General features: G+C 38.1%; 8 protein-coding genes across 8 annotated transcripts; 3 read left to right on the top strand and 5 right to left on the bottom strand.

Moving 5' to 3' along the window:
• Positions 1-105: 105 nt before the first annotated feature.
• On the bottom strand, positions 106-666 carry B0P05DRAFT_571892 (uncharacterized protein; the record flags this gene model as incomplete). Its single annotated transcript, XM_051581408.1, has 5 exons — positions 106-161; positions 218-280; positions 322-486; positions 531-566; positions 615-666. 5 exons carry the CDS (start codon positions 664-666, stop codon positions 106-108), a joined length of 372 nt encoding a protein of 123 aa, XP_051434658.1.
• Positions 667-1120: 454 nt separating this feature from the next.
• Positions 1121-1492, top strand: B0P05DRAFT_434999 (UPF0406 protein C16orf57; the record flags this gene model as incomplete). Its single annotated transcript, XM_051573706.1, has 2 exons — positions 1121-1315; positions 1379-1492. Coding segments are annotated over 2 exons (309 nt in total), but the record flags the coding sequence as incomplete, so codon positions are not given.
• Positions 1493-1633: 141 nt separating this feature from the next.
• On the bottom strand, positions 1634-5069 carry B0P05DRAFT_587461 (uncharacterized protein; the record flags this gene model as incomplete). Its single annotated transcript, XM_051582593.1, has 2 exons — positions 1634-1645; positions 1695-5069. The coding sequence occupies 2 exons, from the start codon at positions 5067-5069 to the stop codon at positions 1634-1636; spliced, it is 3387 nt and encodes a 1128-aa protein (XP_051434656.1).
• Positions 5070-5487: 418 nt separating this feature from the next.
• B0P05DRAFT_579494 (uncharacterized protein) lies at positions 5488-6537 on the top strand (the record flags this gene model as incomplete). Its single annotated transcript, XM_051581932.1, has 4 exons — positions 5488-5529; positions 5577-5634; positions 5763-6203; positions 6251-6537. 4 exons carry the CDS (start codon positions 5488-5490, stop codon positions 6535-6537), a joined length of 828 nt encoding a protein of 275 aa, XP_051434655.1.
• On the top strand, positions 6535-7013 carry B0P05DRAFT_543028 (stress responsive A/B barrel domain-containing protein; the record flags this gene model as incomplete). The annotated part of the gene is made up of 3 exons (XM_051578385.1): positions 6535-6639; positions 6683-6858; positions 6914-7013. The coding sequence occupies exons 1-3, from the start codon at positions 6618-6620 to the stop codon at positions 7010-7012; spliced, it is 297 nt and encodes a 98-aa protein (XP_051434654.1). The 5' UTR covers positions 6535-6617.
• On the bottom strand, positions 7014-11026 carry B0P05DRAFT_491675 (chitin synthase-domain-containing protein). Its single transcript, XM_051575328.1, has 9 exons — positions 10128-11026; positions 9587-10070; positions 8904-9535; positions 8686-8853; positions 8528-8635; positions 8347-8478; positions 8181-8301; positions 7494-8132; positions 7014-7446 (listed from the first exon to the last, which is right to left on the bottom strand). Exons 1-9 carry the CDS (start codon positions 10899-10901, stop codon positions 7079-7081), a joined length of 3426 nt encoding a protein of 1141 aa, XP_051434653.1. The 5' UTR covers positions 10902-11026; the 3' UTR covers positions 7014-7078.
• Positions 11027-11463: 437 nt separating this feature from the next.
• Positions 11464-13670, bottom strand: B0P05DRAFT_579492 (uncharacterized protein; the record flags this gene model as incomplete). The annotated part of the gene is made up of 12 exons (XM_051581931.1): positions 11464-11642; positions 11692-11822; positions 11869-12024; positions 12095-12294; positions 12337-12565; positions 12608-12675; positions 12721-12843; positions 12886-13122; positions 13168-13268; positions 13315-13381; positions 13423-13485; positions 13536-13670. 12 exons carry the CDS (start codon positions 13668-13670, stop codon positions 11464-11466), a joined length of 1689 nt encoding a protein of 562 aa, XP_051434652.1.
• Positions 13671-14603: 933 nt separating this feature from the next.
• On the bottom strand, positions 14604-16807 carry B0P05DRAFT_543009 (Rho GTPase activation protein). The gene is made up of 12 exons (XM_051578384.1): positions 16708-16807; positions 16613-16666; positions 16448-16563; positions 16263-16404; positions 16155-16217; positions 15991-16110; positions 15818-15946; positions 15648-15765; positions 15460-15584; positions 15075-15414; positions 14906-15011; positions 14604-14857 (listed from the first exon to the last, which is right to left on the bottom strand). The coding sequence occupies exons 1-12, from the start codon at positions 16777-16779 to the stop codon at positions 14656-14658; spliced, it is 1587 nt and encodes a 528-aa protein (XP_051434651.1). The 5' UTR covers positions 16780-16807; the 3' UTR covers positions 14604-14655.
• Positions 16808-16810: the final 3 nt, after the last annotated feature.

Here is a 16810-nt window from a genome sequence, read left to right as displayed (position 1 = left end):
TATATAGAGGCACCACACATAATTTTGCATGTCATTCTCAACCAATCAATGAACTAGAAACAATAGCTGGACAGTCACCTATTTTTTTTTTTTTTTTTTTCATTATTATTCCTTTTTTACGCGAGGTAGCCACGCTTCTTCTGGTATTTTTTTAGCCCAGTCTATCAAAAAAAAAAAAAAAGTGAGTTTTTTTATTTTTATTTTTTATTTATTTTACCTGGTATGGCTTCATTGGATAGTTGAATATGGCTCATAATTGATTTAATCAAATCAGATGTTTCTATTGAATTTGAGTATTCTTTATGGATTGTTTATATTTACCTGAATTTAATTTATTCGAATCGTCTAATTTTATCATCAGTGGTCCTTGTTCTTCTTGTTCTTCTTCATTGTCTGATGTTAAGGGTTGATATGCTTCATCTTGTGGAATAGGTTGATATTCATGAAAGATACTATCATTATCACTGTCTTCTTGAATATGAACAACTAGTTTGAATTAGAACGTCAATTTCTTCTTTAGTATTCCTTACGAGTATCTAATTGCCTTGCAAAATCCTCTACAATATCTTTTTTTTTTTTTAAGAGAAAAAAACAGCATTCACAGTATAAAATACCTTCTTCTGGTTCTTTATGGTATTGGTTTTCACCATTCGTTTGTGAGCTCATGAGGTGGGAGGGGGAAGGGAAAGGAAAATTGAAAAAGACAGTCAATATGATTTTTTTTTCTTGTTTCTTCATGACCTCGATTGTAGACTATAGTTCTTCTGATGATAATGATGACAATGATGAACCTCAACTTAAAAGAAAGGCTTCTACAGAGATATTGAACCAAACGTAATCATGAGAGAATAAAACTACTCAATATTCATGTTATGCTCTAGTGTCAAATTACCTAAACTTCCTTGCTTTTTTGATGTTCAGCAACCTCCTGTTCCCTCAGATAAACACAACAATAGAGTGCGTACAGTTGCTCATACCTATGATAGCTGGGCAACATATGTGTATTGTAAAGGTAAACATAAAGAATGATACATGCCGTGGATTGAACCTCATCATCTTAGTGGACTTGTCTGATGAATTAAATGCTTTGTCTGGTTATTTAAAAGATGTAGAATGTATAGAAGAACAACACATTAGTCTAAGTCGACCTGTTTATTTAAGAAAATATCAATTGGATCAATTTGCACAAGAGATCAAAGAAGCACTCGCACATATCTCTTCATTCTCCATTGCTTTTGCTCAATTGGCTCCACTCACAAATGATGAAAAGACAAGATCCTTTTTAACATTGGAAATAGGCACTGGATACAATGAGGTAAAGGCATATGTCTACCATACAGTCATTTATTTCCACTCTTCATTTTATTTTTTTTTGTAGCTTCAACAATGTATGAAATGTGTAGATAAAATCATGCTACAATACCATAAACCTGTCTTTTATCATCCTCCTCGATTTCATACCAGTATTGCTTGGTCCTTAAATCAACAGCAGGTTGAATCCTTGTCCATACCTTCCAGTGCCATTCAGCACATTACCCATCAAACCTTTTTTATTTCAAAAATTTACATCAAAATGGGAAACAGAACAGAACATATCTCGCTTGCCTGATTTTCTATTATTTTTATTATTTTTTCAATAGACTCGCTAGACCATCACAGAAAGCATCTAATTCTTCTATATTCTTTTCTTTCACCATCTCTAAAAATGCTATTGTTTGACTGGATTCTGACATGTACATCAAAATCGTCTTGAGGCATTCACGTAGCACCACAGCAAAGGGCCATGTGTCTGATGCAATACCAGCATCTTTTTCAATAGGGTCTCGGCACTGTCGATACAGGCCTACCATGCCTTCTAAACAGACCTTACGTTCTGCCTTGTCTTTGCCAAGTTGCTTTATTTTTTGCAACACCCAATGCTCACAGGCATGTTTGACAACTGTTGCACCAAACCGATCTGACATCTTGAGTAATTCCACCATGTCTTGCCAAGAGAGACCATCAATAGGAGATCCATGCATGGCTTTCATCAACAGTTCTAGGCTATGAAAACTCACATCGTGTAATGGTATAAGGCTGTCTGAAGCGGATTCTGCATAATCACCACTTAACAAGGCTTCAAAGATAGGCGAGCAAGTACGTAACAGTTGACGATGAGCCTGAAGATGTCTGTTGTCATCCGTCACGAATGTCACTGTTTCTACAGGCTCTAGGGAAGGAAGAGGGGTATCTGGATCTTGTGTTGGTACAGGCCGCGCTTGCCAGATCACTTCAAATTCAAGTGACATGGCCTCCATCACTTGTGCTGCTGCATGCCGACGCAACGGTGTGATCTGACTCAACAACGTATCCTGGCCATGATCATCGTCATCTTCTTCTTCATACTCTAATTCATATACCAACATTTGACACAACGCACCAAACACATGCTTTGAAGCAGCTATGCATTCTTGATCTAGATGGTTGAAGCCCAAGACATCATTCCATGCCTCTTGTGTAGGTGCACCCATGGCTGTATAGGCAACTGCTACTGCTGTAAAGTCATGCAACTTGATCGCATTGTCTCCGTCTTGCGTGAACCGATACAGTCGATTGAAATCACTGAATCTGTGCTTGTACAATGCATCACACATCAAATGTCGCCAGTAGGCTTGTGAAGTGCCTGCGTTGGGATGATAGAGCATAGGCTGAAAGGCGTTGGTAAATGCATCACGGAGGATATTGAACTGCATATTTTCATGCGACATGAGCATACGCATCATGCTCTTTTTTAAGTAATCAGCACATTGGAATTGAGGTGTCTCTTGAGATGCTTGTGTGATGATCCATTGCATTGATGGATCAGTGGTAGTCAAACAGATCATCAGTCGAGACAGGTTGGGCAATGCAGCTGTGTCATTCACAAACTGTCTTCCACAAAGCGAATGACACGACAGTTGATCCAACAGTTGTGCTGCTTTGAGCATCACATCCAAATCCGATGCCACATAGCGATGCATGGCTGCCCAGTCAACAGCTTCCTTCCAAGGAAACAAGATGGCCAAAAGAGGAGTGAGGACAGACGATTCTTGTTTCCAACAAAGCCATTGTTGCATCGATAGTTCATCGTATTGAAATGCACTGATCAACATTAGACAGCTTGAGATCAATTGATTCCAAGCCTTAAAGACATCATTCACACGATGATGTTCTCTTAATGCAACAGCTTCGTGCAGTAGTTTTAAGGTGATCGGAAACAGATGGTATTGATCACGGAGTTTGGTCCTCACAAAGGCTGTGCGTCGCGACAAAACAGCAAGGAATCGACAATAGACAGCATACATGGATAATAAGGAAGGATATTGATCGATGACTTGCCCTGAAGGAATCAGATCCAGATCGACTAACTGAAGCACATCACAATCCACAAGACGTTCACAAGCACGGTGATGATGGGATATCTTTTCCAGAGACACAAATGCACGTTTGGCCTTGTAGATCACACTCGAGGATTCAGATGTATCAATACAGGTTGTCATAAGCCCTTGTTTGGCCATCTCAATGGTGGTTCCCCAAATAAAGGGGGTGATGCTTGTTGTGGATGTGGCTAATGTGTCGATCGCATCATCATAATGTAAAAAGAACACAATCAGTTTCAAGATGCGAGATCGTAAAGGCGATGTATCTAGTTGATCTGCATTGGATAGCACAGTCGCCAAAGACTTGAGACACCAAGCAGCACGTCCACAGACCAATTGGACCAAAGACAGAGAAGCCAGTTGTACATGTTGAATAAATGATTCGAGTATCAAGACAAACACACTTTGGTGCTGCTGAAGCATATCAGCATGAAACTGATAACCTCGTTCATCTACATCAATACAGAGATTGTTGTGCAAGACAGTGTTGGGTTTGCCCATGGTAGTGACATGTTCTGGTAAAATAGGCTGAGAGATATAGGCTAGCATAAAATTGGTTAAATCACACACGGCTTGATCCACGTAATCAAGCCAATACATATGGTGTTGCAGTACAGGCACGATATCTAAAGAGATCTGAATCATTTTGTTCATGATAGTCTTATCGACTGCTAAGGATTCAAGTGTGTACATGGGCGTATTCATAGTACAACACGTATCGTAAATCCATCGTTGCATATAGACAGACAAGAGGGGCTGCCATTTAGCCCGTACATGTTCTTCAGAAACACACCCTGCTGCTTTTTTGGAGATGGATGTACAGTGTTGAATCACACATGTCAGTACATAGACGAGTTTTTGTTGTGACGTTGCATGCTGAGGTGGTTCTTGGTGTGTGGCTAGCGTGTATTCATAATGACAGAGACAACACCAGACGCGAGCTAAGGACCGAAACCCATTGGACTCTGCAAATCCAACTTGGTATTCTGTATTTGGATGTTTCAGCATGGACCGGAGTAATTGACATGTCAGCATGGATTGCTTCAATTCGGCCTCGCGCTGAGCAATGTCGCTAGGTGGTGGTACAATCCATAATGTATTCAGTGCGGTGGGCATGTCTGACAGTAATTGAGTGCATACAGTGTACCCATCCAAGGATTCATTCAATGGCTTGCTGAAATACGTTGCTTGAGCATTAAGTGCACGCAAACTATAGAATTGAATTGACTGTTCTTCATGTTGAGCCAATATCAATAGTATCTGTATTCCTTTTCGATCCACAAAATCAGCTAATAGGTTAGCCCCTGTGGTTGTCTGAATGGCTTCAAACACAATGCAGATGCATTTCAGACCATAACGCAGCGTGGCTTTATCTTGACTTGAATGCAATAAGTCGACTAACCAACGCAGACAGGCTTTAAATGATGCAAGGCTGATGACCGCATGCTTAAATCCCATGCTGAATACAAATGCGACCATGTGAGCCAGACGGTTGGTTGGCCAGTCTGTCTGTTCTCGTTTTGCATAACCGAGGATCTTTCGAAGGACTTGATCGATCGTTTGTGTGGAGGCTGTGGTAAGTAACTGTCGAGTCTGAGCTGATTTTTGAGCTTGAGGGTGTCTTAATGCGCCATAGATACTTTTTAAGCTGATATCCTTTGTTTGTGACATGATGACTACAAGAAAAAAGTGGACGGAAACAGTAACGCGCTGGTGCAGCTTTTTCGGAGTGTCAAATCCATAAAAGAAGCAGAAGTGAAGAAGCGCATCTATTTGTTGGGTTGCTTTTTATAGTGGTACGTGTCTTTATGTCTGATAAACGAACCAAAGACCATGATAAAAGAAGGGACAGACGCAAGGTAAAAAAAAAAGAAAAAAATTCTTCTCAGGTCATGGATCTTTAATCGTGGATCCATGTTATTAGAATGATTCAGCACATCGACCATCATTTCTTCAAGCGCCCATCATTCTAGATAGACGGGAGCGATCTGAATCTACGACTACTCATCATACAACAAGTAATGAGCCCGAGATTAAAAAGGCATCAACATTTATGGATACGGAACCATCGTCTGCTTCTATTCCCTTCATGCGTCGACCCAACAAGTTCAATACAGATGCTATTCTGAAGGTAATGTTTAGAGTGTGCATTGTTCATGGGTTGATTCTTTTATGCAGATGTTGACAGACTATCCAGGTCATTTCGTGATTGGTATTCTTGGTAAACAGGGTGTAGGTAAATCCACCATTCTTTCTCATTTTGCACCCAATACAACACAGGTAATGCGTTTCATCAGACATCTCATGACTGATGGACTCACTAGATATTTCCTGCACAAGAAAATGATCAGTTTCTTTACCAAGGCCATAAGACAGACGGAATAGATATGTATGTTACACCTGAACGAGCCATCTTACTCGACACAGAGCCTGTCTTGAGTTGGACAGTCTTGGACAAAGTACTTCGATCTGGATCCTTGGGTGGCCTTCACCCAGACTTGTGGCTAGAGATGGAAAACCTGTATAATATCATCTTTATGATGTCTGTCTGTAATATCGTGCTTGTGGTATCTGATGGACCTGAATTGGACATGGACCTTTTGCGTCTTTTACAACGCGCTGTCATGCTCAAGTTTAATTTACCTGATTTTCCTTTACTGACAGGTCAACAAGACATGCATTATTATCCTGATATGGTGTTTGTATGCAACAAGTGCCAAAAACAAGAATTTACATTTAAAAAATACAGCCATGTCGATCGTATTTTGACTGAATGTTTTGAAGGATCTCAACTCAAGACACAAGGTAAGAAAAAACACCCTAAAAGGCCGTAAGGCTCATCAGAGCATTAGGTCTCGTTGGTTTAAGTGATGTGTTGCCTCTATTCAAAAGCAGCCAGCATCATGCAAATGCATTCTTCTTACCTGATTGGTCAGAAAAGACTCAAGTCGAGTCGTTTGATACACTCATATCTGCCCTGAGAGATCAAGTCTTTGCTGCTCCTCGAAGAGCAGGTAAAAAAGGACAAGTGTCTGAAAAAGATTGGTATCGAAATGCTATCAAAACTTTTGAACTTGTTCGTAAATCAGACTATATTTCAGATTATCTTCAAGTGGTACGTAAATTAAGAGATGCATAACAGTATTGTGACTTTGTCCACTTTTGACGCGAATATTCCCCTTTTCTTCTTTTTTTTTTTTTTTTTCTTTATCTTTACAAATGACCAAGATTGTTCATATTGGTAAATAACAATAATAATAAAGGCATGTTTATTTATTAGTTAGTCATTGTCAAGTTTAAGCCTGAAGTAACTGAACAAGCTAAAGAAGCAACAGCTCAAGCTATTTTGGCTTTAAAAGAAACTATCCCTGAAATTACCAGTGTCACTGCAGGAAAGAATTTCACAGATAGAGGAAAAGGATATGAATGGGGTTGGGTCATTGAATTAGATAAAAAGGAGGTGAGAGTATAGATAAGTATGTGCATAGATTAACTTTTTTTTCCTCATTAAATAGGATCTTCCTATTTATGCAAACTCCAAACCCCACCAGGACTTTTTATCTCAATACAAAGAAACATTTGAAGATGTACTTGCTTTTGATTATGAATGCTAATAAACTTGTATTTATACACTTTATTTTTTTATAAAAAAGGGGGGATATACATATTATAAATAGAAATTATGGAGTAGTGGAAGAGATGGTAGGTGCAGGCGAAGCACTAAACATTTTTCTATCATTAAATATTGTACCAAAAGGAGCAGTGGCAGGAGTCACTGTGTTCTTGCCGTCAAAGGCAGTAGGAGAATCAAGAGGTGTTTTGAGTGTCATTTTCTTGCTGAACTTTTGGCCTGTTCTTTCGGTTTCCCAGTCTTCCCATTTCTTCATGACAAGACGGGTAGGATCAAATTTACCTTCAGCATCACCATGGCCTTTATCTTTCTCTGCGCCTGCAACAACACGAGTGGCACCCCATGAGAAATCATCAAAGTGCCAGAAAGAGTAAACAGGTAAGACAAGATTCCAGATAGGCAAAGCAACAATATAGACTAGCAATGACATGTCAATAGACGTACATAACAATAAACAAACTTACCCAACATCCATAAAATATAAATGAGTTTAAATGTGGTAATACCAATCAATACAGCAGGAAGGAACAAGACGGCAATCAATAAAGCGAGTGATTGCCATTGAGGTTCACTTGTGACAGCAGAACTAATAATCAAATACAAGGTCATGATAATAGCAGCAGGCAACACAAGTGTACCAATCAGATCAACAAAGACAGAGAATTGCATAGACAGACAAGCAATACCACACAAATCAGAGACAAGCACCAATTCCATCAAGTTATGAACAGTAGAGTTAATCCAACGACGACGTTGAGAAAGCAACACTTTGAATTCATCAGGCACAACAGTCTTACAACGAGCTTGGGGCACAAACATCATTTGACGACGAGGGAAGGTACGCAACATCAAGGTAGACAAGAAACGATCTTCACCTAAAAGCAACAAGTTCTTTTCATGCAATGTAGTGACAACATTTTGATTATATTCGAGAATGATATCGGGATTGGCTAAAATGGGTACCCAGGCACCATTTTTGGGAGATTTGATACGGTACATGCTGAAACAACCGGGTAAACATGTTACGATACCAAACAAAGATTCGAATGCCTTTGCATAATGATGTGAAATATAGTATTCAAATACTTGAATAGCAGTAACCCCTAAAATGTAATCAGTGCATTGTTTAAATAAATAAATATATAACTTACATGATGTTCTCTTGTTGGCAATTCTTGTTTCACCACATAAACCCATAATAGTGATGTCGTTAGCCATGGCGGCTACCATGTACGTAAGTGCGTCGGGCAAAACTTTAGTATCAGCATCCACCTAATAGAAGTCAGCAATGAACCTCGGCTGATGATTATATCCTACCATTAGAACCAACTCAAATTTATCAGGTGTGACGCCTTTCATTAACCAAGTCATTTTCCAAAAGATTTCATAATCGAGCTCCGATAAACGGTCGTTAAACAAAACTCTTTGGAAGAAACTCATCAAAATCAACTACAACAAACAATGAGCCTCAAATAAACAAACCGTTTTTTTCTTTTACCTGGGAATCACGTTTACCACGATTACCAGCCTTTGGAGCATCTGCTTCTTCTTCTGTACCTGATTTGACAATGGTAATACAAGGCACACCCTTATAATGACCAGCATACTATTTATACATTTAATATACATCTCAACTTTAAACAAAACAAACTTTACCACTTTAGCCATGTTCAATTGTTTTTCACCATCAGCAATAGCAAGATAAGAAGCGGGCTTAGGATTGGTCATGGTAGGATCAAGATCCATCATACTGACAACAATATCCGGAGTAGATTGGGTTTCACCAGCACCTGTAATCATACCATCAGCAATAACAAAGAAAATCTAATAGATAATAAATATCATAGAATACAACACTCACTCTTTTTTTTTACCTTGTGCTTTTTAGAATAAGTGGTTTCAGCCAAACTGTCCATGGTGATTCGAAGACCCTCCTCACCTTCGGAGTAACAAGTTACCAACAACACAGTGTACAATTCGGTAGTTACAATATCGGATTGAGCACCGCCGAGTCCCACAGCGGAACTTTGTTCACTAAAGGCAGGCGTACCACGAGAAGAACCGGATCCCAAAGAAGTAGATGAACTATTCTGAACATGCATAGGCCCATAGTTATTGTAAGGACCTGGAATATGGTTTGCGGGATCATCGTTACCACCCTTGATTGAACGCCAAGCCAACCAATTCGATCTGCCGCCGGGCTTAGTCAAACGACGAGAAATAAACCATTGAAACAATAAGGCCATAGAGTAACGAACGACAATCATGGCAATAATAACGACCAACATGAGTGTCATGATGATTTTATCAGCAATACATCCACCTGTCTCTGTTTCCATAATACCGACTTTGTAACGAGCTTGCAAGCATTTACGTGCTGCTGAACCATTCTTGGTGTACAATAAAGCAAAAGATAAATCACTTGCGAGGTTACTGCGAATGGCTTGGTCGACATCTGAGCCATAAGGCGTGCTGGTGCCAGTAACATAAGTTGTCAAATTCAAAACTATGACAATGGTGTTTAGTACATGATATAAAAAAAATGAGTATAGGTTACCTGAATCACCAACTAGAGTTAGACCACGGCCGTAAACCAGATTTTTATTTAAATCTGCCCAATCAAAGCCAAGAACACCGGTAGGTTTAGCATAACTTTGTAATTCAGCAAGAGATAAACAAGTATTGTTGGGTGCTGCCATACCACCACCGTAAGGATCAACTAAGTAACAAGTAGTTTGTGTGCTGGCAAATCCGCCACAGTAATTGTTTGTGTCGCCACTAAAAATACTACTGATATCTGTGTTTTCGTAATCGTTAGTGAGGTTCAAGCCCTTAGTAGCAAAAAAGTTTTTCATATCATCCATTTTATAAATTGAGCCAAACACTCGGACATCGTTGTAATAGACTGGGACTCGAACACCATTAGAGACTTGTGAGAATGGTGAGTTGCCTTCAGCTGTAGGACATAATGTCTTGTTAAGACCATAAGTAATAAATGCAAGTGCACCACAAAGAATGCAAATAATGTATACTAAAGACAGCTATATCACCAAAAAATAAAATAAATATTATTTTTAGATTTTTTTGTCTTGACTTACTTTTTCTCTCCAAGCCTGTTGTACCATTGGTTCTTTTTTCCGTAAACAGATACGAATAAACCAGTTTGGAATACAACATGTCATTAAGTAAGCCATCCAAGCCCACCAACTGGTAAGAACCTTGACTTTTTCTTCAGGTTTTTCGGGTTGCTTTGTTTGTTCTTGCTGCATCACCATGGCAGCTTCTTGTTGTTGATACATTCTTTGTTGTTGTTGTAATTGATGTTGTAATCGATTAGGCATAGGATTAGGGCGAGCTCGCATACCAGCATTGGGTGGACCATTGTAACGACCTGGTTGCTGCATCATCATACGTTGTTGCTGAGAAGGAGATCGGAACATGCCTTGTTTGGGTCTTTGTCGTTCAGGACGAGAAAGGGATCGAGAGCGGTTCATACTGACACGACGATAAGGGCCCTGTTGTTGCTGTTGAGGCATCATAGGCTGTCCAGCACCATGAGAGCGCATCTGTCTACCTCCACTGCTTCCACTACCTGTACTACCTGCAGTATTGGCATACATGTTACGGGATTGTCTAGAAGATTGGTAGTGTGGCTGCTGTTGATGTGGCTGCTGTGGACGAGATCGACTGCTTGGTTGTTGGTTATGAGGTGGAGGACGAGGACGAGAGAATTGATCCATACCATAAGATTGTATGCGCTGTTGACCACCACTTCTAGGTTGCTGTGATTGAGGTCTCATGGCATATTGTTGTTGCTGTGACAACCGTGGATCAGGTCGGTAACCTTGTTGTCGACTGTTTGGATTTGACATTTATTTATGATGAATATAAATAAATTCTAATAGTTTATTATGAAAAAAAAAAATTATGTACAGAAAATAATTATATATAGAAAAAAGAAAAAGAGAGAAAAAGGCTCAACATAAAAGAAGAAAAAGAAAGAAAAAAAATAAATTAGATAAAACTGAAGAGGAGTTTTATTATGAAGAATTTTGTTACTATTTTCATCCAAAAGGTGAAATATCGTCCTAATACGTACATTTATTGGCTTAAAAAAATAATAAAAAAAAAATTTTGTGCGAGTGGTCACCCCCTGGTTGCCGCACTCTTGCCACCAGATTGTTTTATTATGATGTTGGTGTAACAGTATTTATTTTTATATTCTTTACAAATTAGGACAAAATTCAAACAAGATGTGCTAACCAAACCAATTAATCAATCTACAATAAAATTATTCTACTTACCTTGAGCAGGACAAATTAAAGCAGCTGTGTCTTCAACAGTTACTTGGTGAAGTCTATGTCTAAATCTATACTGTACAAGGAGTTTCTTCTTCTCACCCAAGCAAGGATCATAGAAACCGAGAATGTTTGACTATATATTTTTTTTAGTAATATACTTATCAAATTCTGTTACCTTTGAGTGTCCGCCTGGGATAGTCAGTCTCGACTCATGAACAAGCGTCTGAATCACTATGGTTACGTCGATCACTCCTTCTTCATTATTATCCAAGTTTTGAGAATGACCATACAACGCCTTAACAATAACCAGGCCTATCAACAGGTCAGCATAAAATAACAAATAAACAAGAAAGTTGTTTACCATCCTGTTTTTCTTCTTCTTGCTTTTTCTTTCTTTCGGCAATGTCAACCATCAATGCCTGTGCATCTAATGCTTCTTGCTTGCGATTCGCGAGATATTCAGCATGTTCTTCTCTTAATTCATTGATTTTTCTGCACAGAATTAATCATTTGGAATCTACAGAAATTCAAAACTTACTGTTGAATTAATCGTCTTCTGCGGGGTTTCAATACTAATTGATCAAGGGCCAAAGCAACGGAAGCTGGAATTATGGCCCCGAAGAACGCTAATTTAAGATCAAAATCGGCTGAGAGGATGATGGGTAACACAGCCTTTTGTCCAAGACGTGAGACCCTAAACAAACAGATTAAAACAAGTCCCTTAATCAATCCCCTTTTTGCTTCCCCCTTTGTTTCTTACTTACCTGAATTTAATAATGACACCTGAAGGTAATCCACATTCCATAGACATGCCAGCTCTTGTATGTTGAGATAATTTATGATCACTGCCAATACTGGCCATAATACCACCTTGAGATGACAAGGTACATGATAAACGAAGACGGGCTTGATTAGGTAACTTGTAAGCATATTCACCAGCAAGATGAGATGACATGATACCCGTCTATAAAAGTCAGTCCATTGTCAACACATCAGTATTTCTTACTTGAATTTCACCACTATAATTAGCTTTTTTGTTCATACCAGCCATACCAAGTGATACAGAAGATTTATCCATTTTATGAGAAGCATCACCTCCCCATCCGAGAACGGACCATTCACCTGTACGATAAGTAATATAGCCTGTTGTAGCTGCAAACAATCGACGACCTGCTGTGACAGTAAGCACAGGAGGATCATAGATTGAATTCAATTGAGCAGTTGAATTGACAAAACTAGGACATATGAATACAGCCATCTTGGATTTTATGGCTTACCTATCTGAAGAGACTGAATAATACGTCTTAAGTGTCAACATTCTTGGTTTCAATAGAGTGGCAGTCAACTATAGAGATTTAATGCGCTTATTTTGATTGTACAAATTACTTACTTCACCCCATAATTTTGGAGAGACAGTATGACGAACAGTACCCAAGATGTTGCCACCACCCATACCAGCACGCGAAACCATGGTCCCACCTACTATGGCATGTGTTTGAGGACCAATTTGTGTCTATAAGGATAAATAAGGTTATTGATGTTTAAGAAAGTATACCTCAAATGAATGTCGCATAAACAATTGCTGTGATTGGAGTTTTGTGAGTGCATACAATGGGCCTCTCTTTTTAGGTTGAGGTACTGCTTGTCCAAATCCAACAAAGACAGGTGGTTCATAAGGATCAAAGACTTGAGTAGCATCTAAAGTCAATTGGAATTCACTTCTGGATCGAACCAAGTTTTCTAAATCTTGTTCTCGCTTTTGACGAGCCTTGTTTTCATACTCTTCTCTCAACTAGACAATGGTCAATACAAAGTACTTGAGTATTCTGTTTCTTACTTCTTCAGGTGTCTTGTAACGAGGTCCAAGATCCCAAGTTGCATTGAGTCCTTCTTCACCATAAGTATCATAGATCACTCTCTTTTGAGGATCACTTAATACTGTATATTGATATAAATACTTTTGTGATGCATGGCGTTGTCTTACCTTCATAGGCTTTTTGAATCACTTGAAATCTCGACTCTGCCATCTTTTTCTTTGTTTCGTCTGTATGCTACGCCATGTTAATATGGTCAATCAACCAAACGTTCTTACCTTATCAGGATGAAAGAAACGACACAGTTTTTTATAGGAATCTTTGATTTCTTCTTCAGTTGCCTAAAAGGTGGCATGGTCAATACTGAATTAACATAATAATGGTTTAATACTTTTCTAGAAATATTTAAGACGCCATAGAAATCAGTAGAGGTGGGTGCTAAATCCTTCTCAAGCTTTTGCAATTCGTCTTCGTCTACTTCATGAACTTCATGATCGACTGTTTGTGTGTACTCGTAAGGATCCATTCTTGATTAAGAAAATAATAAACGAGAGGCAGGACTACCCTTGTGTGCGCGTTAATCCATACTTGTAAGCATGGTTCAAACTCCGTTAAAAATGCTACATTGGAGTGCTGATTCATTATTTTTACAAAAAGGAAATGGTGTTTTAAAATACTGCTATCATGAAGACTATGCTGTATGTCATCTATTTAGATATGAGCATAATAAATAAATAAAACTACTACTTTTAAGTGTGCTCTTTTCTGTTAAATCCTCCACTATTATACATTTTTTCATTTTCAAGCACAGTTTTGATAAGACAATAAAGGCTTAAAGGCAAAAATTATGTATAGTCATGTTGGGAATATCTACACTTCATTAAAAAGCAAAAGTTAAATTCTAGAAATTAAGCAAAGCATGAGGTACATTAATAATATTTATATTAGGTTATAAGAAAGAGCAAAGAATAAAAGGCAGATGAATTAGTAACAGATATGACCAACCAATACTAAGCTGTGATTGATGCAAATAGTGGCTACATCAAATATCATTTTTGTTAAATAAACAGCCTAAGCTTTTATTTTACACGGTTTACAGTGTTCATCTATTCTACTTTAGGCGACTTATTCTCAAAAATCATGAAAACACATCCGATATTTTTTCTGTGTGGCTGTATAAGTTGATATAGCTGCATTATTCAGCTTAATATGTCAAAAAAAGTATTGATGGAATGTGGAGCTCTCGTTAAGGGATACTGCATGAAAGACCTCGGCCCTTTTTGACATCAAAAATGTCATATGAATAATAAAAAAACAAAAAAGAGCATTTTACACTTATTGTCCAAATTAACTTGGCCTTATTCAGAACATTCAAGAGCTTTCCTTTTTTTTTTATATGAAAAGAGCGCACTGCAGTATTCCTTTGGTTCTTTTCACAACCATACTTTAAGTTTAATACCATGCTCTTTTTTTTTCTAGCTATCAGTCTTTAGGAATGCACACTTATTTCTTTATTCCTCTTCAAAAATTTCCGTGTAGTTTTCTAGAATCGTCTGAACAACTTTAGCTTGTAACTGTGACTCTGCAAATCTTTGATTATCATGACTAGACATCTGTATCTGAGAGCCTAATTCATTACTCATTAAAGTTAAGCCAAAAATAGTAGCCAAATTGGCAGCACCCATCTTGTTAAATCGTTGATACGATTGAACTCTATTACACATTCTTTAGTCAACAATAGACATACGAAAGAGAACTTACTTATAAAGATGACACATGAGATATTTGAGTGTAGCATAATGTGCATCTGATAATTCATTGATAATTGTATGCAGACCAATGACTCGGCTACGATCATCAGATAACTCTATAGTACCATGAGATATATATATATGTATATACATACGCTACAGACATGTCTTTCACTTACTCGCAGCTTCCAAAAATTGATGATAGGTTGCAGAGGGGAATAATGGGTCAGGCAGTTCTCTGAACCAAAGCTTTAATACGCCTGTCACATTATTGATATCTGACAAGTCTTCTTCTGAGATAGGATTGGGATCCCCACTTTCAAATTTGTACTTGAGCTTTTGTATCTTGCTGCTTGTGCCAGACAAACGATAGATACCTACAGAACTTAATGCGTATTGTTCAACCACAGTAGCGCATTGCTTTAGAATATCAGGGACCATATCTTCTGACATCTCTGCCTGTTGCTCAAGTGGAACACCAAATACTTGGTTATTGCTAAAATTTCCATTCATCATGGCCTTGAAGAAGTTAGTTGAGATTCTAACCAGTTGTTTCTTATTTACCATATGATCGTGTTGGACACTATCTGCCTTTTGAATCTTTGCGCTTCGTTCTGCACATAATCGTACGAATTCTGTCCAATCTGCTTCTCTGTCAATCTTGGTAATTAATCCTCTTAGTCCGTTGCCTATGCATGTATATGTGTGAATAAAAAGAAATCCCCCTCCCCTTATTCCATTGGTCTGTTTACCTTGATCATTATCTAATGCTAACCCATCTTCTGTTAATGCTTGTTCAAATGTGTACGCATAACTAGCTAATTGATATCGAAGAGCCACACTACATTCATCATCCACTGCTTTCAAGTCCTAATACATCTACTTGAGTATGGACTTGGTTGATAGCGCACAACAACATTACCCGAAGTATTTTTGGTAAATGTGTCTCGTAATATTCTGCATGTGTTTGAATCGTCTTTTTTTGTTGAGCCTTGTATTGAGCATCAGCAGCATCCATTTTGTTTCTGCAATCAATTTCTGTTCGATCAAGCTAACCAGGTAAGATATAGACCATAGAGTAAAAACACAACTTACTTGAGCAGGTGTCCTACTGGATCTAAACAGGTTTTTTTTTGTTGCTTGTGTAGGTTCTTGATTTCTTTGTGACACAGCCCTTCCCCATTCTTCATTTGTGTTTTCAAACTTTTGCTTACTCTACAAACAATCAGTTTGTGTGTGTGTGTGTGTTTTCTCCATACTTTTTCCAACTGCAAATCTGCATCAGCCACTAATTTTTCGTAATGCATACCAGCATCTTTAATCTACATATCGCATCAATACTGATAAACTTGATGTATTCAATTTACCTTCTTTCTGTCTTTTTCAATATTTCTGCCTAATGATAACAAATCTTCTGCTGAATCTGAGATAGAAGCAGCGAATTTGATGCGCTGGTTTCCAATGTTCTCATGTACCTTGAGCATCGATATCCAGACATCACCAAATGTTCTGTGATCAGATCAATACACATTAAATCGCGTCATTCTATTACCCTGATTTTGGATGTGCCTTATCAAATGCTTCAGCTGTTGCCTGGGCCACTTTGACCATATCCCTACCATAACTTTCTTCTAAAAATGCTCTCTTTTTTAGAAATGTCGAAATATCCTATTGTCTCCTTGTCAACTAGAACATAACAACATCAGGTATACTTTACTTTGGTCATTTGTGAATCCCCCTTGACTTTTTCTAACAAGGCGTGTAGTCCACCCTGATGAACGTTTAATTGATAGACAAGTAATCATCTTTTACCTCAAGTTCAGCCATTTGAGCAATTAAATCATTGGTTTCTGTAAAAATAGCTGAATTATCGGCTGTCATCATTTTTTTTTTTAGTTATAAAAAAAAAAGAAAA

This window comes from Gilbertella persicaria, assembly GCF_025201335.1.
Source record: "Gilbertella persicaria strain CBS 190.32 chromosome Unknown B0P05scaffold_21, whole genome shotgun sequence".
NCBI lineage: Eukaryota > Fungi > Mucoromycota > Mucoromycetes > Mucorales > Choanephoraceae > Gilbertella > Gilbertella persicaria.
This window is presented reverse-complemented; position numbering and strand designations above follow the sequence as displayed.